General features: G+C 50.2%; 1 protein-coding gene across 6 annotated transcripts in view; it reads left to right on the plus strand.

Moving 5' to 3' along the window:
• The window catches only part of WASF2 (WASP family member 2), a 74,691-nt gene extending 58,311 nt beyond the window's left edge, over positions 1-16,380 (plus strand). For all 6 annotated transcript variants that reach the window (XM_029946181.1, XM_029946182.1, XM_029946180.1 and 3 more), the window contains 7 exons: positions 2,477-2,611; positions 3,126-3,279; positions 5,433-5,550; positions 6,561-6,691; positions 8,802-8,957; positions 10,436-10,950; positions 12,363-16,380. In XM_029946181.1, coding sequence (XP_029802041.1) covers positions 2,477-2,611; positions 3,126-3,279; positions 5,433-5,550; positions 6,561-6,691; positions 8,802-8,957; positions 10,436-10,950; positions 12,363-12,520 — 1,367 coding nt within the window. In that variant the 3' untranslated portion in view covers positions 12,521-16,380. The remainder of the gene's footprint in view (positions 1-2,476; positions 2,612-3,125; positions 3,280-5,432; positions 5,551-6,560; positions 6,692-8,801; positions 8,958-10,435; positions 10,951-12,362) is intronic.
• The last annotated feature ends 6,452 nt before the right edge of the window (positions 16,381-22,832 follow it).

A 22,832-nucleotide genomic window follows, 5' to 3' on the forward strand; every position in this document is an offset into this window, starting at 1 on the left:
AGAGCACTTTGGTTTTCTCCTATATAAGTATCACACTTCTGTTTTCAGAGCTTGGAATAATTTTTAGTGCTTGAAGAATAGGGACTATCATATTACTGACTGGAATTATATCTTAAATTTCCTATAAGTGTAAAACAGGATATTTAGATACTCATACTCTTGAAAGTCATCTGATGTGGTTGAGCAGTACAAGGAAGAATTTCGCTGTAACAACTTACATTTTTAGCTTGTTTAATCCTATGACGATTTGGTGAGGTTGATACAGTTATCCCCGTTTTACAGATGAGGAAACTGAGGCTGAGACATTGTTACTTGCTGAAGAGTATGCAGGTATAAATAGAAGATTGAGACTTAAATCCAGATTTTTCTTGATTGAAGTCTGCTGCTTTTTCCATATATCATCTTGTAGTTCTAAGTAGGCCCAGGGCCTGATGCAATGACGGGACAGTGGGGAAGCCTTCACCCCACTTCACTCCCTCTTCAGATAGCGTTCTTAGTGTTAGCACGTTTACATGTTGGAGGTAAGATTTTATCCTGAAAATCACTGTGCCACATTCAGCCACTACTCAAACTACCACTACTCCCTTCACGGAGGGGCAGAAAATCCTGGGTACTCTCTTGGTGACCTAAGGGTGGGTTGATTTGGGGTTTTCTTTTCCTCCAGAATAACTGGTCAGTAGGGAGGGGAGAGCTTGTTTTGTTTTGTTATTTTCTTTTTTTACATTTATTTGTTTTCGAGACACAGAGAGTTAACATAGAAGGGACAGAGAGAGAGGGAGACACAGACTCTGAAGCAGGCCCCAGGCTCTGAGCTAGCAGTCAGCACAGAGCCCAACATGGGCGTCAAACCCACGAACCGTGAGATCATGACCTGAGCTGAAGTCGGATGCTCAACTGACTGAGCCACCCAGGCGCGCCTTGTTTTGTTTTTTGATCTAATCTCTGTGCCCAATGTGTTCTTGAACTCATGACCTTGACATTAATAGTCACATGCTCTACCAACTAAGCCAGCCAGGTGCCCTGGTTAACAGATCTTTTTGAGCCTAGTCTATTTTCCACACATAATGCTGCATGTTTCTCTGCTTTAGCTTTCCAGTCACAGTTTTCCATTACCTGGATGAGCATGATGCAGTATGGTTTTATAGGAACTTAGCTGTATTATGGAAAGGAATCAGATAGGATCCTCTGCCTGCAGAACAGAAATGCAGTTTCGTTAGCCAATTTGTGTTCTTTGAGCCCAGGAGCTTCGCATGGTTGTTTAAATCACAAAATCGTTCAGTATGCAAAGACTTGTTCCTTCCTTGATTAGAAACTCCTTATTGACTAAATTTACCAGCAATTCAAACTATGCCGTTGATTGGTCTTATCCTCACTCTCCAGGTTACACTGGGAAGGTGAGCTGTAGTTCACCCTGAAAGTGCAGTTTTGGCCTTTTGACTAATATTTTTCCCCTCAAGAGTGGACTAAGCATAAATATAGTTTCGAAGCTAAAAATCAGAGCCTACTTAAAATAGTTCTCAGTAGTTTTTTTTGGTTGGGCACAGTGACTTCTGACTACCTTCACCTTGCAAGTAAGAAACTCAGATGGTATATTTATTCATATGCACCACTTTTCATTCCTAGCAAGAATGTGCTTTGTGGCTGGGAATGACAATATGGAAGTAGTGTCAAATTGCTGTTCAGTTTCTTTGGCTGCAAATTCTCCTTGCATTCCAGGGGTGAAAGTACAGAACTCTTTTCTTTTTCTAAAAAAATAAGATATTGCGGAAAGAGACCACTGGTATGTTGGTTTTCAGGGAGAGCTTGAAAGTTTCAACTTTTCACTGCTTCCTTGAGATGTAGATTTGAAGGATTATAACCTAAAGCAAAGACTTCCATAGTTATAGGTTATAAAACTAAGATAACCTTTTCACCCCTTAGAAGAAGTTCTAAGTCTCTGCGGTGAATTGTTGATAAGTTCAAGGCCCCTTGAAGATACTGCAACTCATCATGGTTGTTGAATGTACTTTGGAGGCTCCATTGAGGATGTAATTTCTTATTTTTCATGTTAATGGTAGACACCTACAAGGTCCTTGTAACTCCCAGTCTGTTTCCCAGAACCATGTTACAAGGTGCTTTTACCAAGCAGCAAGGAGGTAAGGGCTGTAGGCAAATATGTAGACATTGTCTACTTTTCCAGGATTAATTTTTTTTGTATTGCACCTTTTGATATTATTCATCCTGCATGGAGTTCGTGACTGTTCAGAGTTTGCCAAGAAGACTATTAGAGAACATAGGCAGGCTGCTCAAGCTATGGAGGGCACGTCTCTGTCTCCAAGAGCAAGCATCTGCATGTAACCCAGACCGTCTTAGGGGGTGCGTGCGTGCGTGTGTGTGTGTGCGTTTGGGAGGTGGGGAGTAAAATCTATATTGGCCAGTTTTTCTAACATTTTTGTCATTTTTATGCACTAGTGACTTGGTTTCTTTGCTCTTTCAGGTAAATATGCAGAGGACATTGTTGGAGAGCTCTTTACTCAGGCAAATACCTTTGCCTCTCGGGTAAGCTCCCTTGCTGAGAGGGTCGACCGCCTACAAGTTAAAGTCACTCAGCTGGATCCCAAGGAAGAAGAAGGTAAGGGAGCTGAGCTCAGCATTTGCAGGCTTTGCTGAGCAGTTTCTTAGAATTTTTTTTTCGTGATTTATAAAAAAATAAAGGGAAAAATCACAGAGACCTATGGAGTTCTGCTTTGAAATGACACAAGCCTGGGTGGTGTAAGAAACCTTTTTAGCTCTGCCACACCCCCACACACTCCCTTTCTCCCATTCCCCCAATTCTTGCTCAAAGGCCCCCTCCCCCGGTCGTGTTTTGTTACCATAAAAGTACTTGGAAGATTCATTCCTCCCAAGGAGAGGCCTGCTAGATCTGGCCACATAGTAAACCTTTGTGTTGCCTCATTTTGTTCAGTCGTGAAATGGCTGGGCTGCTGACGGCCTTGTGGGGCTTCCCCAGAGGGGGAGGAAAAAAACCTGGCTGCAGACAGCCGCAGCCAAGAAACGCAGCAGCTGAGGCCTCTCAGACTGGTGTGACTCAGTGTTTGCTCAAATAGCCTGCCGTCCATTTTCTAATGCCTTCCATCTTCTCTCAGTGTCACTGCAAGGAATCAACACCCGAAAGGCCTTCAGAAGCTCTACCATTCAAGACCAGAAGCTTTTCGACAGAAACTCTCTCCCCGTACCTGTCTTAGAAACGTATAACACCTGTGACACCCCTCCGCCTCTCAACAATCTTACCCCTTACAGGTAACCTGGCCAGTTCCTCCCTTTTTCAACCTGTTTTTCAACAGCACTAGATCGTCTTTTTTTTTTTTTTAAGATGTTTCTATCAGAGGATTGTATCAAAAAGCTTACTACCTACCCCAGAGTTGTTTGTGGTAGCAGAAACTAATATTTACCATATAAACACTTGTCACTTATTATTGTTTGGTTTCTGAAATTCATAGTCAGTATACTAAATATTGAAAGTTTGCCATAGCATTGCATGCTGCAGAGTTTAATTTGGTGTAAGCCAGGTCCGTCTTGGATTCTGTCCAAGGAATTTAGTTATTATAGAACCAAAAGGACTCTGTTACAAGGCAGTCCTCGAGCACGCATCCCAGGGGCAGCATTCTAGCAAGGCTCCCACTTACTCAGAAACCACTAGATCACCAGATGTTTGGGTGTGTTAGTGGGGCTAGCTTTGTGGACTGGCTGCTCTGGGCCCTGAGGGTCCTTCAGAGCTTAAGGAATAATTGGCATCCTTCCAAATGAGTGTCTTTACTTTGTTTAGAACATCCTTTCGACACTCCCCTCTGCAAAGACCTATGCTGCTACAGCTAAACTGGAGAAAGAAGGTGGCCTTCCAGACAGTTTAATGCCCTTCCCCCTCCAGTGGTCTGTAGTCTGATCGTCTTGCGAAAAACCACTGAGCAGGGGCAGAAAGTGAATATTTATCTTGCTTGTATCCATAAATATCTTTGGAACAGGTAAAAAGTAATTACAGATAGCTGGAGGCAGATGTCTTCTGCCAGACATAGGTATACTGCAACGTACAATGTGCGTGTGAAACTCAAGGACACCCACCTGATCCAGGGAGCCTGGAATTGGGAGCACGGTAGCTCTTCACACAGGAGGAAAGTATATGGCATCCATCCTGTGTGATTACCGTGCAAAATTGTGTTTGCACCTTGGCTTTCCAAGGGGCTAGCTGGCAGAGCAGGACAGATTTGACTCTGGGGCCGCAGTCATTTATCGGGTCGATTTGGGCAGAGGGGTTGCAGGGCAAGAACAGAGTATACACCTGACACTGAAGGGAGTATGATGTATGACAGAGGGCTGTGTGATGGGATAGGGTAGATAAATGATCCTAAGACCAGTTTACTTTTCAGTTAATGGTATTTTCCTTTTTATCATCCTCCTCTCAATTATCTGGATTTGGCCTAACCGAAATGAGCAGTGGTGTAGCGAACTCAGAACAAGATTTAACATAAAAATCATTAGTGTTTGATTTGGAAATGCTTTCTGTGTGTTATGACAGGTTTGGAGGCTAGGGAATAGAATTACCTTTCTAATTCTTTTTAGTTCAGAATAGTGCTAAAGTAAATGTCCACCCCTAGCACATACCTAGCACATACTTCTTAGAATGTAAGTATATATACTTACCAGAGTGCAGGATTCCAACCAGGAGCGTCAGGTCTGGCATGTAACCCTTACATGGACACTCAGTAGCTCTCCCTCTACTTCTGTCACAGCCACTAAAAGATGGTAATTAAATCTTACCATAAAACAGCTGGCCATCTGTTTTCACTGGGGCCCCCTTGTGGCTGGGGGTGGGGTGGGGGAGCTGAGCTACTCTAGAAGGGAGCAAAAAGGTGGATTGCTGTGGTTACCTGTTTTTACAGAAGAATAACAGCTGTACACATAAGTGCTTTCGTGTGTGTGTGTGTATACCTAATGTATGTGAACCTGCACATATGTGTATAGGTTTCGTGTGGGTGGGAAGCCACTAATGCTTCCTAGAGAGTGCTGGGGAATTGGCTGGGGAAGGGGAACCAATGGCAGAAATCCCCTCTGGTGTGCCAGGATATCAGGATGTCCTCAGGGGGATGTCTGTAGCCATGCAGGTCATTAGAAATAATCAGGATCCCTGCTGCTCTAGCCCATTCTTGCCCTGGCCATGCAAATTCTTCTATCAGGAATTGAAAGTAAAGCTAAGTTTCTCAAAAAGCCAGATAAGTAAATGGGTGCCATTCAGGGGGCGTTGGAATGCTGGTATGGAAGAGGAAATATGCAGTCGATTTGAATGACTTCTTGATTCCTCAGTGTAAAAACTGCTAACTGGTAGGTATTTGGAATATTGGATTTGGTTGGGAGCTCATCTGTCTACTGACAGCTACTTGTCTTCATTTCTATCCCAGGGACGATGGGAAAGAGGCACTCAAATTCTACACAGACCCTTCATACTTCTTTGATCTTTGGAAGGAGAAGATGCTGCAGGACACCAAGGATATCATGAAAGAGAAGAGAAAGCATAGGGTGAGGGGAAAGGGGCCTCTGTTCTACACATCAGTAGGCACGATTGTGGAGGGGGGATAAAAAGGAAGCCAGTCTTATATGAAGTAATCATTCTGAGTGGCTGCTTGCTTGGATGCCAGGTGAAACTCTTTAAAAAATGTGTCCACTCCAAGCACCACCAAGATGAAAGTATAAATCACACCAAAAATGTGTTTGTTCCCCCTAGCGCTATTAACAATTGAGTATATTCAGGCTGAGTTTTAGAAATTGACTTTTCTATTCACCATTTATTTCTCTTGCAATTTGCACCTGACTCTGCTGGACACTCAAGCTAGGCTAGTCCCTTCCCCGCCAGTTTTGCAGCTCATTTCTGAGATCAGCCCAGGGCCCCACAGTGTTTGATTTACAAACAGGAACAGTTTAACACCTTCACTCCTGGTTGGGTGGGGCGTGCTGAGGGCATAGGCTTAGTTTTGGGAGCCTCTCCTCCAGTGATGTGTGTAAGCATATGACCTACCAGTTGCAACCTCACAATCCCATTAGCATGGCTGCCGGGAGGCCCAAGAGAGCACCAGGGGCTAGTGCAGCTGCACAGGCTGAGGAATTCCTTGTTGGTTGTTTTATTTTGTTTGTTAACTATTTCCTCATATCTGTCCCAGATATTTACAGCCATTATTACTTATCTCTGTCAACTGACCTTTGTGGCAGAGCGAGTAACAAATAGCTTTTTTTTTTTTTACTAACCTCCAACAATTAGAGCTGCTTAGAAACATGAATGAGTTACCCAAAGAGGTAGTGAGTTTCCCATCTGTAGAGGTGTCTGAGTGTGGGATTGAGTGAATGTGTTTGACCTTGGGAGGTAGTTTGGACTAGATGACTCTAGGTCATTCCAAAACCCGTAATTCTGTAAGTTCTCTAGTTACCGTGTGTTGTCCAGGCAAATCTCTGCATCCGTGAAGGTGGGTGGAATTTTAATGAAGAACTTTGGAAAATGTTTCACAAAGGGGCTTTTCTGTTTCTTTTCATTATAGAAAGAAAAGAAAGATAATCCAAATCGAGGGAATGTAAATCCACGTAAAATCAAGACACGTAAGGAAGAGTGGGAGAAGATGAAGATGGGACAAGAATTTGTGGAATCCAAAGAAAAGCTGGGGCCTTCTGGGTAGGTGATGCTTTTGTATTATTGGTAGCATTCTTTGAAGGGCCTAGGGACCTGGGGGCAACAGCCTAACGGCTCTGGAGTGACACCGTCCACAACCCCCTGAAGTCTGGCTGTGTGGCATAGATCAGTACCACTATTAATCAGCTACCTTAAAGTGGATCCATCTGGTGATTAAATTTTGCTAAGTAAATCAAGAGACTCAGCAGTTTAGATGAGGTGACTGTAGTAGTCTGGGAAAGAAAGCCCATGGCTTCTAGTGCCCTTGCTCGGCCAGACACTAGTATGTCTGTGGGCCTCAAAGGAAAGACTGGAAAGAGAAGAAAAGGGGTCTTGGGGGCCCTTTGCCTCCAGAGCTCTGATTTAAAGGTCATGCCTAAGGGCCGGGCATCTCACAGGAGTGGAGAGGGCCGGCAGAGGGTTTGTGCACATCACCAAAGCAACTTTGCAGTCAGCTTTTGTCAGCCTCAGGAGAGAGGCTGGCCAAGGGACTGAAAGCAGACCTCAGAGACAGTGTGGGAAAGGTCGCTCGGCCAGTATTGAGGCTATATATCTCCATGGGGAAATAGTAGATGTCAGTCTGACCCATTTCCCAATACCAAATCACACTGGAGGTTTAAAAGGAAAAAAATGGTCTTAGAGCTTGGTTTGATGCTTATCCTGATGTCCGACCTGTGTGACATTCAAAACCAAGTTACCACGACTGCTTGGCATGAATGTTGCCCTGGTTTTTCCTCTAAATACATTGCATCCTGGCTGTCAGAGAGCCATGCCAGCCCATGCCGGGTGTCTAGGAATGATAAAAGGAAAGAGTTGAGTTGTTCTTGCTTTTACGAATAACTCTACCATGAAAATCTTGACTTTTGAAAATCTTGACACTTCTGACACTTGTTCTTCCTGGATTAGGAGATTTGTTTTAAAGAGTGATGAAGGTGGGGGAGAACAGACGAACCTTTCTCTCTACAGGGAGATCAGCCCTGAGGGCACCTTCCTTACCTGCACCTCCCAGTAAAAGGGGCCATTTTGTTCCATGGTCCCATCCTGTTCAGAACCAGACCTTGTCGCTGGTTCTGTGACTCTGAGGCCAGAATCTTGCATGTTCAGAGTGCCAACTATTACATGTTTGTTTTTTGTTGTTTTTGTGGATGTGGAATGGGGCTGATGAAAACAAGGACTTTGCCTCCCATTTTCCTCTTGTCCAAGAAGTTTGGGATTGGGCTACGTGGCCAGCCTACCTGGACATGCTCGCTGGTGAACCTATGAAGAGATGTGCCGAGCCTACAGGGGTCTAGGCCTTGGGGATTTTCTGCATCAGAGCATTATTTGATTTGTTAGTTCTCTCCAACTCTCTTCGCCCCTGGGTTCCGAGATGAGTTCTTTATAACCCAACAGTGGTGGAGAGAAGGGGGAGCTGGAGCAGAATCAACCATATTTTGCTAGCTGCTGGTTGATGGATTTATGCTCATTTGGAGGTTTGTTGTTCACCCAAGGCCCAGTGCTCTGGGGGACAGGTTTTCACGAGGCACTGGCCCCAGCACCCCACTTAACTTGGCAGCTCGTTGTGTTGGATGAGTGACCTGGCAGGGGGACTGAGTCCAGCTTTCACACAGCAGTTTGCGTTCGTCCTCAGCTTGGTTTTGCAATCAAATGCCTCCTTGGCCTTCAAGTGCTCCAGAGGCTTGCTGACCTCCAGAGCAGGCTGTGTGCCAGTCACGTGTTTACAGCTCACTAGCCTTGGGGCTTGGTTTTGCCCTTTGCCACAAGACAGACTTTGGGATTTGGGTATAGGCTGCTCTTAACACTGGGAGAGGATTTAGAAGAACTGCTGGGTTTGCCAAGGCCAGCCAGCACTGGGAAGGGAACAGCATGGTTTTGATGATCCGTTCCTCTCAATCCAGCAGAAATATCTGGGAGACATTTAACATAGAATTTAGTCCTAAATTTTAATCCGGAATTTAGTCCTCAAGTTAAATTTCAGAATTTTATGTCGGGAATATTCTTTCTTCCTAATAGCTTTCGTATCAAATGCATTTTTGTGGGGTCGCTTAAAAAAAACATGAGCGTATCATTCACACTTTTTAAATGCCTGTTTTGGCACTGGGTTCGTTGTCAGGTATCCGCCCACCCTGGTGTACCAGAATGGCAGTATCGGCTCTGTTGAAAATATGGATGGAAGCAGCTACCCACCACCGCCGCAGTCAGATTCCACTTCTCCACCTTCTCCTTCCTTCTCGGAGGACAGCTTGCCTCCCCCACCCGCGGAATTCAGGTAAATGGTGCTATCTCTTCTGTCTACTTTGGGTGGTTACACACTCACAAGAACAAAATAAGTGTTCCTCGAGCTACCTGAATAGGCTCAGTCCGTAGAGGATGCGACTCTTGATCTCGGGGTTGTGAATTCGAGCCCCATCTTGGGTATAGAGATTACTTTAGAAAATAAAATCTTAAAAAAAAAGAAAAGAAAAGAAAAACAACAGGGTCGGTCACCTGGGTGGCTCAGTCAGTTAAGCATCTGACTCTTGATTTCGGCTCAGGTCATAATCTCACGGTTTGTAAGATCAAGTGCCACATTGGGCTCTGTGCAGACAGCCCAGAGTCTGCTTGGGATTCTTTTCTCCTCTTTCTCTCCTCTTTTGCTCATGTGTGTGCGTGCTCTCTCTCTTTTTCTCTCAAAATAAATAAGCTTTTTTTTTTTTTAAATACAAAACGTGTTCCAAATCCAAGTCAGGATCAGCAAAATAACTTCAGTCAAGTCTGTCTAGACAATAGAAATGATTAAGTGTGTGTTAGGTGCCAAGCATTATGCCAGACACCTTCTATGTTGCTTAATCCTCACAACAATCATCCCGAGCTAGGCACCCATTTTACAGAATAGGGGATGGTGAGGCACAGAGAGGTCAGTGGACTTACCTCAGGTCGCACAGCCAGTAAGAGGCAGTGAGAGCCCTGATTGGGAAAGCAGGTCATTCTGACTGCATAGCGAGTATTCTTCTGATCCGTAGTCAGACGCGTTATCCGTTACGCCACTGGCCCCCTCCATAGCGAGTATTCTTAACTGTTAGCTGTACTGGAACAGAGAGAGATCACCCAGCTTCTCTTTCTTTTCTTACTTAGCTTTGACTCAGCATGAGTTAAATGAGTGGCACATTCGTTTCCCATGTCTGCTGACCCTCAGATCCTCGTCCCTGCTCAGGTTTTCCCACATGAACACAGGAGGAACATCTGCCTAACTGTACCCTGCTCAGATTTGCTCAGCTTGGCTTGGGTTTCCTGCCCTCGCAATGACCGCGGAAGACCGTAGCCTGAGGGGTAAAGCCCAGGGAGCGGGTGATGGTTTAGATTTTTTTGCATGCCTTCTGGGTCCCCGCTCCAGGATTAAACGGACTCTTCCTCCTGGAGGACGGCTCAGGAGGGTGCCCTTCCCTTGGAAAGCTGAAAGGTTTGAGGGGGACCTAAGAGATGACCTTGGCTAATAACCCTTACCTGATAGAGGAATCCCAGTCTACTTCTTTCAGATAGTTTTTCTCAATTTCTGCTTATATTCCTCTGCTGGTGAAAGCTCATTACATTACCAGGCTGCCCTGTTACATTGGGGGTCTTTTCTGACCATTCTCGGGATTTTCTGTTTGAGCTAAAATGAAATGATAATAACCAACTGAAATGAACCGAGGCTTGTAGATAAGCTTAATTAGAGGGGGATGTTCACATGCTGAGAGTGACGGTAGGTCTCTTTCTGTGTCCTTTTAGCTGCCCCGCGGACAGCAACCAAAGAGGGCCTGGCTCAGCTGGCCCCAAGAGATCCAGTGTGGTGAGCCCAAGCCATCCACCACCAGCGCCTCCTCTGGGCTGTCCTCCAGGCTCCAAACCAGGGTTTGCTCCACCACCTGCTCCTCCACCTCCACCTCCAGTGCTGGGCGTTCCACCCCCACCACCACCTGGAGGATTTGGGTCTCCGGTGACCCCGCCACCACCTTCACCCCCATCTTTCCCACCTCACCCCAATTTTACTGCCCCTCCGCCTCCTCCCCCACCACCCGCAGCTGACTACCCGACTCTGCCACCACCTCCCTTGTCCCAACCAGCGATAGGCGCACCTCCTCCGCCTCCTCCTCCCCCTCCCCCGGGCCCCCCTCCTCTCCCTTTTAGTGATGTGGATAACCAGCCTGTTGGACCACCACCACTTGCCGATGCCACCAAGCCTAAGTCCTCCTTGCCTCCTGTGAGCGATGCCCGCAGTGACTTGCTTTCAGCCATCCGTCAAGGTAATTCCCAGTGCTGGGTCTGGGGCCATGAAGTCTTGTCTTTCTGCTGCCAGGATCACTGACTGGAAGGTGGGCTAGGGGTTCTTTGCCCTTCCCAGGAAATGGCTTTCATTAGGTGGGAGAGATTGGGAGGGCTTCAGGCCACAGATCTGTCTAAAGAAAGGCTTTGCTCTAAAAATAATAGAGATTTAGATTTCTTTTCACCTTGGTGTAAAATAAAGGATTCTTGGGGCGCCTGGTATTCTACCCAAGTAGGTAGAGCACCCAACTCTTGATCCCAGGGTCATGAGTTTGAGTTCCACGTTGGGTGTGGAGCCTATTAAAAAATTAAAAACCCAGGGGCGCCTGGGTGGCTCAGGGGTTAATCATCCAACTTTGCTCAGGTCATGATCTCACAGTTTGTGAGTTTGAGCCCCACGTGGGGTTCTGTGCTGACAGCTCGGAGCCTGCATTGGACTCTTGTCTGCTTCTCTCTCTGCCCCTCTCCTACTTGTGCTCTGTCTCTCTCTTTCGAAAATAAATAAGTGTAAAAAAATTTTTTTTAATTAAAAACTAAAGGATTCTTGGGGTGCCTGGACTGATTTAGGCAAAAGAGCATGTGACCCTTGATATATCAAGGTCGTGAAAATAAGTTAACATATTCTTAACTTGGGGTCTTTGAACTCCTCGAAAATACATGCTTTGTGTGTGTTTGCATTCATTTGTGTCCTAGAGAAAACCAAGCATCACTACCCCCTAGTAGGTACTAATGTGGCCAGACTCCACCATTGCCCTGTCTTCCACTTTTGTGCCTTTCATATCCTTCCTTCTCTCTTCCCCCTTTCTACCCCATCCTTTACCCCTTTTTCTCCTGTCGCCTCCCTCTTTGTTTCCGTCCCTCCCCTTCCCTAACGTTCTGTGCTCCCTCACCATCATCTGACCCTTGTGGAACATTTATTCTCTTTGTGTCAGAGGTCAGGTCTGGCCCCGAGGGGTTAGAGTGGGTTCTCCTCTGTGTGAGCCTCCTGGAACCGAAGGAGTGTCTGGAGGAGACAAGTTGGGGCAGCTGAGCTCTGTGATAATCGATAAACTGGGCAGACGGAGTGCCCACTGGGTGCGGTATGGTGGCCACTCCCCACTCAGAGTTTCTTGAGAAGTGCCCTCCTCACCAGCCTGACAGCGTGGAAACTGGAAAGAATGGCAGACTTCCTCTCCAACATGCCTACTGCACTAGGGCCAGAATTGCATAAGCCCTCATCTTCTTTTCTTGCTTACCCCCTTCTCTCTTTGCTCTTCCAGAGGGTTTTTCTTTTTCTTTCCCCTTTCCCCATACTCCACCCACCAGTAGCCACTCTGACTTCCTCAGTCCTACATGGATTCCATGACCAACTCACCTTCTGAACCCTTCTGTCTCTTCCTCTCTCTTTCGTCAGGCTTTCAGCTGCGCAAGGTGGAGGAGCAGCAGGAACAAGAGAAGCGGGATGTTGTGGGCAATGATGTGGCCACCATCTTGTCACGTCGAATTGCTGTGGAGTACAGTGACTCGGAAGACGATTCCTCGGAGTTTGATGAGGACGACTGGTCGGATTAACTCTTTCTGCCTGCTCTCTCACCTTCTTTTTCTTTCCTCCTGCTGCCTTCTTTGATGCCTATCCCAACAGTCCAGTAGGGGGGAAAGAGGGAAGAAAAAACAATTTCAAGGGGCCAAAGCCTTTCCTGAAGCAACCAAAGATATATCCAAGTGCTTCCTCCAAATCAACATATATTTTCCCATCTCCCCATAGCCAGGCCCCGTGGGGTCCTGAGATTCAGTAGCTGAGATGTTCCCCTCTTCCCTTCAAATGACTGTTGCATATTGAAGAGAAGGAAAAACTCCAGAGCAGATCCCTTTGATTGGGTTTAGACTGGAGTTGGTGCCTTCCCCAGGAGCCATTTTCAACTGTGGTCTTCTTCCAAAATCCTTATCCTTTGAATAATGCGAGCCATCTTTTGGTCCTAAAGCCTGCATGGACATGGCCAGCCCCTTTCCCTATGCACCGAGAGGGCAGAGCAGGCCACACGCCGTAGTAGCCAGACTGCCACACCTTTTTGCCCTGGTCAGCAGGGTGAGCTACCATTTGCTAAGCTATCTCTTTGTCTGGTTGCTCTTTATGCTGGGAGCCACCAGGCCCTAAGGAGCATCTCCCCATCTGCCCAGAAATTCTGCCTTCCTGGAGGCTGAAGTTGTTGCCTCGCTTCCAAGCTCCCTGTCCAGAGTGTGGTGTTCGGGTGTCCCTTAAATGTCCCTCCCTCACTCACTACCAGGTGCTTTAGGCGCCCCCGCCCAGTTCAGACCTCTAATATCCATGACCAAACTAGCCCCCAACACGCTGGGGTCTGGACCTCTGCTAGCTGTCAGGAGCCCAGCTTAGAGACTCAGAACTGCAGGACTGGAAGAATGGTAAACAACTTAAATCCTCCCCTCTCGATGATGCTGAAGTCTGGACATGGGAAATGACTTGCTCCAGGTCACACAGTTGAAGCTGTGACAGAACTAGAGCCCCGCGTTCCTCATTCCAAGTCACCTGTGCCTTCTGGAACCAAGTAGTGGGCACTTGCTAGAGTCTAGACCTCACCATAGGTGGGGGTCCCAGCAGGAGGGCTCAGAGCCAGTGCCAGGCCTGTCAGTGCTGCTCAGACCCTTATAGCCTGTCTTATAATTCTTTACTAGCACCCCTGAACCACATGGCCTTGGGAGCCACCCTTCTGGGGGACCAGGGGTAGTGAGAGAAGGAAGGGGGTAGGCAGCCTTGACAGGTGTTGTTTTCAATTCCTCTGCTACTCATCCCGTTTTTATTTCCCCAATTTAAGCATAGGTTCTGCCAGCTGTGGAAACTTCAGTCCCTCAGGCTGGCGGCTGCCGCAGGTAGCTGCCTAGGGGGGCCTGGCAGCCGTGAGCAGGGCTGAAAGGCAGAGGGGCTCTGGGTCTTGTTTCCAGTTCCCTCCTCACTGCGTGCAGTGATGTTCCCTCCCTTGCTCCCCCTCTTTCCAGAGCTAATACACAGGTGCTATTATTCAGAAAAAAACTGGTCAGCTTTGGCCAACAGTGAGGTTTCTTCTCTTATGCCCTAACTATTGTGTAGCCTCTTATGCTGAAACTGGCTTCTCCTGGCTTCTCCAGCCTTCAGAGCCCTGAAACAAAGAGAAACAGGATCTGTCTCTACCCAGCACAGCAAATGGTTGTAGTAATTGCCAAAGCCCTCCTAAACCCCTCCGGCTTGAGGAGAGGGTGTAATCACAGGCACTGCTGCTGTGCCCTGGCTGGATGCTCCCCTCTGCCTTCTCTCCTTGAACTCTGGCGTGGTGACTGAGCCAGTGGGGACCAGCATACCCTCCTGCTGGGGCCGCTCCAGAATATGGCCTCCTCCCCCTCCCCAGATCAGGTGTCTGTGTCACAGGGCTGGTACCGTGCTACAGTGCTGAGCGTCCCTAGCTGCGTGTGTCCCGCCTTGCTTCCCTCCTTGCACTTTGGAAGCTGAAGGTGCTTTCTTCAGAACCCTAAAATGGCTGTTGAAGGTGCCCCTGGCTGCAGCCCAGCAGTGGCTGGAGAGGCAGGTGGAGGGCAGTGGTTCTCCCAAATAGGAGTCCTGGGGCCTGGCCAGGCCAGGGTTTGGGCCTAATGGCTTTGACTAAATTACCCCCACCCCCCTCCTTTCCGGAAAAGGGGGAGCCAGCACCACTTGCTATCATTCTGCTCTGACCTTGAAGGGGGCGGTGTTGGCCTGCCTTCTGGAATGGACACAGTCTGCCCTGGAAAGGGCTGGGGGCAGGAGCGGGGGTGGGGGTGTGGAGGGGGCACTGCCTGCGGAAGGTAGGATTAGATCATTAGCTCAGTGACCTCCTAGGGTTTCGATGTGCTGTGTTCTCATCCTACAGCTGGTTTGGTAATGATCTGCAAGTCCCGGAGAGCAACAGCACAGCTCTGCCTGCCGCTCTCATTAAAATCTATGCAGCCAAGCTCGGTGCTTTGTAGCAGCCGGCCTCGCGAAGCCTCCTCAGCTCTGGGGGCTGGGGACCCAGTCAGCCAGAGAGGCCCTCTGGGCTCTAGTTATGCATATGTGCACCCTCCGCCCAAAAAAACCCTCAACTTCTTTAAACCCAGAGCCCTTTAAGATGATAAAGGACGCTATGCAGGTAATTGTGTCTTTGGAATCCTGTAATTGTAGAATGCAAAGTTTCGTGATTATTTAAACTGGGCCAAGGCTGGTAATGGTACGGAGCAATGGCTCATAAAGACTTTTAAGCTCTGAAGCCAAGGAACCGCCACCTCCCCTCCCAGGCCTGCCCAACCCAGGGGACCTGCCCCCATTCCTGTGGCCCAGGGACTCAGCTTCCACTCAGCAGTGTCAGAAGTGACTTGTGGCTTTGCCGTGGTTGTGAGAGGACTACATTCCAAAGGAGCAGCTACGGGGAGGGGGCAGGCTCTGCAGTCCCTTGGAGGGCTCCGAGCAGCTGGCCCGAGCTCCAGCTCGCCTCCAGCGGAAGCTCAAGCGCCCTCAGAAACGACCCTGGCCAATGTCACCGCAGAGCTGAGGCGGTGTTGTCAGGGCTAATGTGAAATCTCTTCCCGTGGCGCCAATCCTCTGGCTCTGCAGCGCCAGCTTGGACAGATTGAGGTCTCTGTGGCTTTGGGGACCCTGCTTAAGCATTCCCACCGTGTCCCAGCTTGGCTCTGCGCCTGCCTCCCTCTGCAGCCCCCCTCACCTGACCTCGGAGCCTGGGGAGGGGGCCAGTGCTCCAGAGACATGTCAAGCTTCCTGGGGGCATCAGGCTTTGAGCTCTGCTGGGGTCCAGCATACCTGGGACCAGGTTTCGCCAGGAGACTGTGCCTCATATTGTGTCTCAGTGAGGGCTGGGGAACAATTCTGTTATTGTATTAACTGGACTCAGTTAACTCACTTGAGAAACTAACCAATTTTTACTTTCTGTCTAGAACGATGTACATGTAGAAGAATGAGCTGTAATGCTCCCAAAGTGCCTTGTTTTCTCTGATATAAATATATTTATAAGGACCTATTCCAGTGGATTCTTGGGTATGTTTGCCACATCGATTTTAGGGAGTGGGCCTATTACATAGTAGGGAAATGGTCCGGAAATGGGTCCCTTTCCCCTGAGAGTGGGAAAGGAGATTCAGTTAGAGATCTGTGAGGGTGGGGTTAAACCAACCCCCCCCCCGCCAGGTGACCCCTTTCCTCTTCGCCCTACTCCTCCTCTTAGGCCCTTAGGAGGACATCCAGTTTTTTAAAGCCCCGTGGCTTTGAGCCTGGTCTCATTTGTTACCCTGACAGGCTCATGTGTGGACCACATTAGCACCCCGTGACCTGAGAAGTCCATGTAACAATTTTATGTATACATGCGAATATGTAAATGCCAACATTTTAAATAATTTGATAAAGTCTTTGTAGCTACTCAGCCGCCTCTGGTGTGTGTGGGTGTGTCTGTGTATGTGCATGTCTCTCTGTCTCTAGTGGGCAAAGTGACTGGAAAGGGACAATCCTGATAGCCACAGGTGTTGGCCAGAACTCTGGAGGGACGTCTAGTGTGGGTGGGGCTCCAGGAGCAGGGTCCTCTGGGTTGCAGTGGTGTGCCCTGTGTTCGAGGTGGAGGTGGAGGCCAGAAACCATTTTGGCTTAGGAGGAGGCCCAGGTTGGGGGACCTAGAAGGCCGGCTCCGCAGGCCCTCGTCGGCTGCTGAGGTGGCTGTGCGGGCCAGAGGAGACCAGCTGCCGGCCACCTCATCGGGCAGGAGAGCAGCACCGGCTGAATGCTGATCCTGCTTCCCAACATCTGGCCGGCATCTTGTCTGCCTCTCAGACCCAAGCAACTTACCTTAAATAGAATGATTTTCAGTGGAATCCGATAAAAGGTTGAGGCTGCTGCACGCCCCTTGGGTTGGGTTTTTATTCTGACCTAAAAAATGACCTACCCAGGAAGCAACGGTCGTTCGGAACACAGCTGCTACGGGTGACTGTCCCCGGGGGTAATTTATGGGCAGGCACCCAGTTCCAGTCGCAGGCCCCGCAGACTGCGGCGGGGTGGCCCTGGGAGAGGGGTGGGAGCAAGGTTGGTGACTCTCCCGGTCACGCCTGCTGTTGAGAGAGAGAGTCACCCACTGGCGTCCCGGGAGAGGGGGCAGAAGTTTTGAATTGTCAGCAACTGCTGCGCCAGCCAGCCGCTCTGAGCTCATCGCTGGAGGTGGGGGTGCAGGGGAGGGGGCGCGAGAGCCGGCTCGCCCCAGCGGAGCCCCTCGCTCCACCCTCCTGCTCAGGCCTGTGTTTAGTCAGCACTTGGCTTCCCGAGCCTGGTGACTGACAGGCAGCCAGACGGCCGCCCTGGGAGAAGACAAAATGGTGGTGTCGGGAGCCGCCCTTGCTGGGGAAGCAGAAGGGAGGAATGTGGTTCTGGGAAGCGGGCGCCCCGGCTTGAATTCCGGCTCCTCCGCTTGGGACCCCACGCTTCACCTCTCGGGCCTGATCCTGAGAAACGCGAGCATCTGCTGAGCGCCCACTACCTGCCCAGGGCGCCGCACACTTTATTTCACCCTTAGAAGGGAAGGGTCCCTCGTTGTCCGCCTGAGGAGGACGAGTCCAGCAGCAGAGCCACGGTTCACGCACGGGTCTCTCTTAAGCCAGAGCACGTGTCCTGTGCCCCATGAACTTGAAACAGCGTTCTGGATCTCTCTCTGGAGGCCCGGTCTTTAGTGTCCTCAAGGGCGTGTTAAGGTTTTCTGGTCTGGGCTCCTCACCCTCTGGGGCCCAGGTTTACAGAGGGTGGCAATTTTTTTTCCTCTTTGGAATCAAGTGGGCTGGACTGAGGGCCCAACTATCCCAGATCATAAGAGTTGAAAACCCCTTGCACCCTCAGCTGCCCGGGAGCAAAGTGCACCCGGAAGCCCCTGGGTGTGGGCCGGGGCTTCCCACAGACCCTGCTCAGCACACGCTCGCACACCTGTGACAGTGCACGCATCTATGCACAAAGACAAGGATGCACAACAAGACGACACCTACACACTTGAGAACCCAGGCCCAGGGACACGTGCACACACCGTACACAGAGCCCTGCCCTTGTGCAAACAAGGGCACAGATCAGATCTGCACACAGTTACAGGAACACGTCGTCTCGAGCAAACCTCACACGGTCCTCGGGAGCCACCCCTCCCTTTGCGCTGCCTCCACCAGTTCCTCACTGCCCCCTCCTGGCCGCCCAGTGGGCAGGGCAACCTGGCACCGTTTCCTGTGACTTCTGTTCCAAGGTAGTTGTCAGCTAGTTCCCTTCCTGATAATGAGGCTGGGAGCAGTTTCAGGTGCTCCGCATAGACTGCCCCTCAGCCCCAGGAGATGAAGGTGTCTAGAGAGAGGTCTGAATCGGGAGGCCAAAAAAAAAAAACAAAAAACAAAACCAAAACAGTCCTCGCACCCACAGGAATCTTTCATGGTAGGTTTCTCAGTACCTTGGTGGCAGGAGTCCTCCATAGACACCCCCTCCCGTCTCTGCCCTTAACCTTGGGAACTGTGCACACACCTGCTCACACTGGGTATGTATTTATAGAGAAGCAGACTCCATGGCTGAGAAGCCAGGGGTCAGGTCTTTTAGCCCCCACCTCGCTGCTCCCTCCCCGGGCCTCAGCTTCCTCACCTATTCAATGAAGAGTTAAGTTGACTATGACGTATTCGACCCCTCTACCCTGGCCTCTCACCATCTTGGGAAATAACACCTCTCCCAAACAGATGTGCCCGAGTAAATTACATCCATAAGCATTACCCCAACGGTTTTACAGTTGAGGAGAGGAAGCACAGAGAGGCATGGCAACTTGTCCAAAGTCGCACAGCAAGTTGGCAGCAGGTATGGAAACAGAAATCCTCTCATAGGCCCAAGCTGCCTCCAAGAGGGTAGAACACCCTATGGGCTTAGACCCAGAATCCAGGAGAGAGGAACAACAGAGACTAAGCCAGAAGCTCTGCTTTTTTTTTTTTTTTTTTTTTTTAGTAATCTCCACCAAATGTGGGGCTTGAACTCACAACTCCAAGATCAAGGAGTCACATGCTCCGCTGATGGAGCCAGCCAGGCATCCCAGAAGCTTTGCCCTTCTGTCTGGACCCCTGAAGGCTGAGGGGAATCCAGCGGAGGTCCCAGGGTTAGGCGGTGAGGTGGAGATGGGGAACCAACAACTTGCACCCTGGGTGGGTTCCGTCACCCCCATCCCTACCAGCACACCGGGCAGACCTCAGGCTTCCTCTGCAGAGCCCGAGGCGGCTAGATCGTCCATGAGGGTATGCGCGCGCGCGCACACACGAGTGGTGCGCACACGCGTGCCTAGACTCCACGGTTGTGTGCTCACATGTAGATGTATGTCCACATATGCCCACAAGTACACTTAGTATGTTGTTAGGCATGTGCAACATCTAAGTACATGTTTGCAAGCCTGTATACACGTGACTGTGTGCTTAGGGGAGGTGTGTTTGGATGTACATGTATAAATGTTCTCGGTATATACTTGGCAGGTAAATCTATGTACGTGTAACATGTTTGCACACGTACTGGGTTTGTTCCTGAATGTACTTGTGTAAATGCAAATACATGCATTTGTGTAAAAAAGAGTGAATCACATCCATGCACATGACTGGGAAGCGTATGTAAATGTGTGCAGGGAAGGTTTCCTGTGACTGTGTACGCATGAATCATAGGGGTGCCCTCCTGAGGGACTGTGATGTCAGTGTTCACCTAAGCTCTGGCTCCAGCGAGGCCCTGGGCTCCCAGCACCCCCACCCCACCCCCGCACTCTATTCCCCAGACCCATCCTGCTTGGCCAATTTGCAGCCTCTCACTCCCAGCTCCCGAGAAGGCCTGCAGCAAAGTCAAGGGGCTGGTGGCCAATTAGTGAGGGGGTTAATCAGGGATCTGGGGACCCCTGGGGGGGCGGGAAGCTGAAGGCAGGCATTGGGGTTGGCAGGAGCACTAGCTGCCTGTCATGGGGGTGGGGGAGGGGAGAGAGGAGGGAGAGAGGAGGCGAGGAGGCTGAAACAGCCTAATGGCTGGAAACTGAGGATCGCCTGTGAATTCATGATTGCTAGGCACCGATAGCAGCGAGGAGGCTGTGTGACACTGTGTGTACACTGTGTGCAAAAGGACATATATACAGGCGTTCAAGTTCTGAAATGTGGTTGGGTCTGCAAGTGTGTATACCTGACCAGATACCATCTGTATATACGTGTGCAGTTGTGTGCCTGTATGCATGTGGGTGTGCAGTGGTGTGCAGATGGTTCTGGGTGTGCAAGCATGTCCGGACCGTTGTGCACACGTGTGTACAAGGGTAAGCCTCTGTGTATACTCGCGTGTGTGAGGGCATGTACATAAACTGAAGTATGTACATCTGCATGCAAACGTGCACGTGAAGTCGACATGGTCTATTAGCATGCGTGCAGTGATACATCCGTGTGTGCAGTGTGTGTACCAGTGTGCAGATACGTCTGAGTATACATGCACGTCTGCGTGTATTTGCATATGTGTGTTTTCTCTGAATGGCCAGCGGCCTGGGCCCCCACATGGGTGCCTGTGTGTGCCCATGTGTGTGTACTCCTAGGTCTGCATGTCTAACAGGTCTCAGCAGGGAGGGAGCTGGGGCCCGCGGGGCCGGCGGGCTCCGTGCTCCAGGAGAGACTCTGACAGACGGTGAGCCTTGCCGCAGCCCCCAGCCCCGGGAGCCTGTTTTCCAGCCCGCGGAAGCTGTGAGCCCGTGAACTCATCTTATATTAATAGCTGCTGTCTCCTCACTTATTGCAGGGAGAGGCGGTCATGGCCCCAGGGGGGGCTCAGCATGCAGGGCTCCTCCCCTCCCCCACACAGGACCTGGGAAGAAGAGAAGGAAAGATGGGCCCTAGGGCCTACCCAAGCAGGAAGGCAGGGCTCTGGACCCCAGCCCTTGCCTCTCCCAATCCAGAGGACCCCCTCCCACTGCCTAGGTCACCCTCCCAAGCCTCTGCAGTTGGGTGGGATCAGGCATGGGGTTGGAAAAGTGTCAGGGGCTTGGAGACCCCCCCAAAAACACACACGCACCCAGGCGTGCAGCGCCAAGCAGCTCCAGGCTGAGTACCAGATGAACTGGGACTGAAAGAGACATAGAAGGCTTCATTCTGAGAGGACAGGCATGTCCCTTCTCTCAGGGACACACAGTCCTGCCTTTAGGGGCCCCCATCCTGACAAAGAGGTCAAGACCTCTATGACGTTTACTCGAGAAGCGTAGCAAGGTATGTTGTAGAAACCACATCTTCATGGCCATCAGAGGACTTAGCCAAGGAGGCTTCCTGGAGGAAGCACAGGGTAGGGGAACAGAGAGGACCTCAGAATCCCCGGAAGAAGGAGAAGCCAGCCAGTTCCACCCCGCACACAGGCTCCAACCCCAGGGCCAGATTCAGATATCCCTCAGCGCGGGCCCAGAACCCACAGCCGAGAGACCCCAGATGCAGGCCCCCAGAAATGCCTTGGACCCACCACACAGCCACACCTGGGCAAGCCAAGGAGAACCCCCAGCGCGGGGTACCCCCAGGCCCTCCCAGACAGAAAGGCTTAGGCTCTGCGGAGCCCTGGATACCGAAGCTGGGAAGGGGAGGCGAAGGGCAGAGCCTGCCTGGAATAGTATGGTTTCCTGGACCCCCTCCTTCCGGTCTCCCCTGGTGGGGGCTCCTTGGGAACATGGGAGAGGCAGTAAGGAGGCCCTCTACACACCACCCGTTCCAGAGGTCTGGGGGGAGCCCGGAGACCCCCAGCTTCTCCCCAGCCTGGGGAAAGGGTTCTCTGCCCCAGTTTCTTTCCTTGCTCTTTCTGAGTTGCTCTTGAAACTCACTTCCTTACCCAGGAAACAGAGATTTGGAGTCAAATGGACCTGGGTTCACACCCCAGTTCAACTCTTTACTATGTGACTTTAAGCAGACCAAATGTCCCCTTCAGTGAGGCCTTTTTTGGGAGCCCTTGTTTACAGAGTACATGTACTCCCTGTGCCCCTTTCCTACTTTATTTTTCTCTGAGAACTATTCACTCTCTGACATTGCCAAATCTTAAATTTGTCTCCTTATTACTGTCTCCCCGAGCTGAAACTCAAGCTGTCCATAAGGACAGTAGTGAGTAAATGTGGGCCTCTACTCTCAGAGCCTCAACTCTCTCCTCTGTAAGATGGGAAGAGCAATGATACCACCGATAGGGCCATGGCGATGTGTAAAATGTTTGGACCAAAGCTTGGCAATGGGGGAGGTGTTTGCTCAGTGGGGGTCTTTCCCCCAGGGACCTTCCAGGAAGGTGGGGAAAGAAAGACTCCACCTGACCTGACTTGGACTGCAGCTGTGTCTGCCTGCCACCAGCTCTGACCCAGCCCCTGTTGGCATGTCCACTCTCCTTGGAGTCCTGTGGCCCCTGTCGGGAAGGAGCCTTGAATACTAGGCGAAGGAGCTCTAGCCAGAGAAAGACCTGAGTCCTAGCCTGCCACAGCTGTGTGGGTTTGAGCAAGTGGTTGTTCTTCTCTGGGCCTCAGTCTCCCCATCTGTATAATGGAGGGGTGTGCCCCGAGGGTCCCGTCTCTAGGCTTTGCCTACCTGTGAGGCCTGGGAGGCTGAGAAGCTTTGCTAGGCAAGTGCTTCCTCTTTAGCCACGCTCCCAAAAAACCTGCTCCTGCCCTTGCCTGGTGGACATACTCTTTCTGGCTCCAAAACACCCACACTCAGGGTCCTGCATACTTACGTCCTCAAATGCACACAACGGTACATGCACACACTTACCATCACTCACCTTTGGATAGAAAAGAAGCTCTTTCAGCTCCAGAATGACCGTATTCCATCCAACCTCCTCCCAAATGTGGCCTCTGGCTCTGAGAATGAA

The sequence above is a fragment of the Suricata suricatta genome, chromosome 8 (genome assembly GCF_006229205.1).
Source record: "Suricata suricatta isolate VVHF042 chromosome 8, meerkat_22Aug2017_6uvM2_HiC, whole genome shotgun sequence".
Lineage (NCBI taxonomy): Eukaryota > Metazoa > Chordata > Mammalia > Carnivora > Herpestidae > Suricata > Suricata suricatta.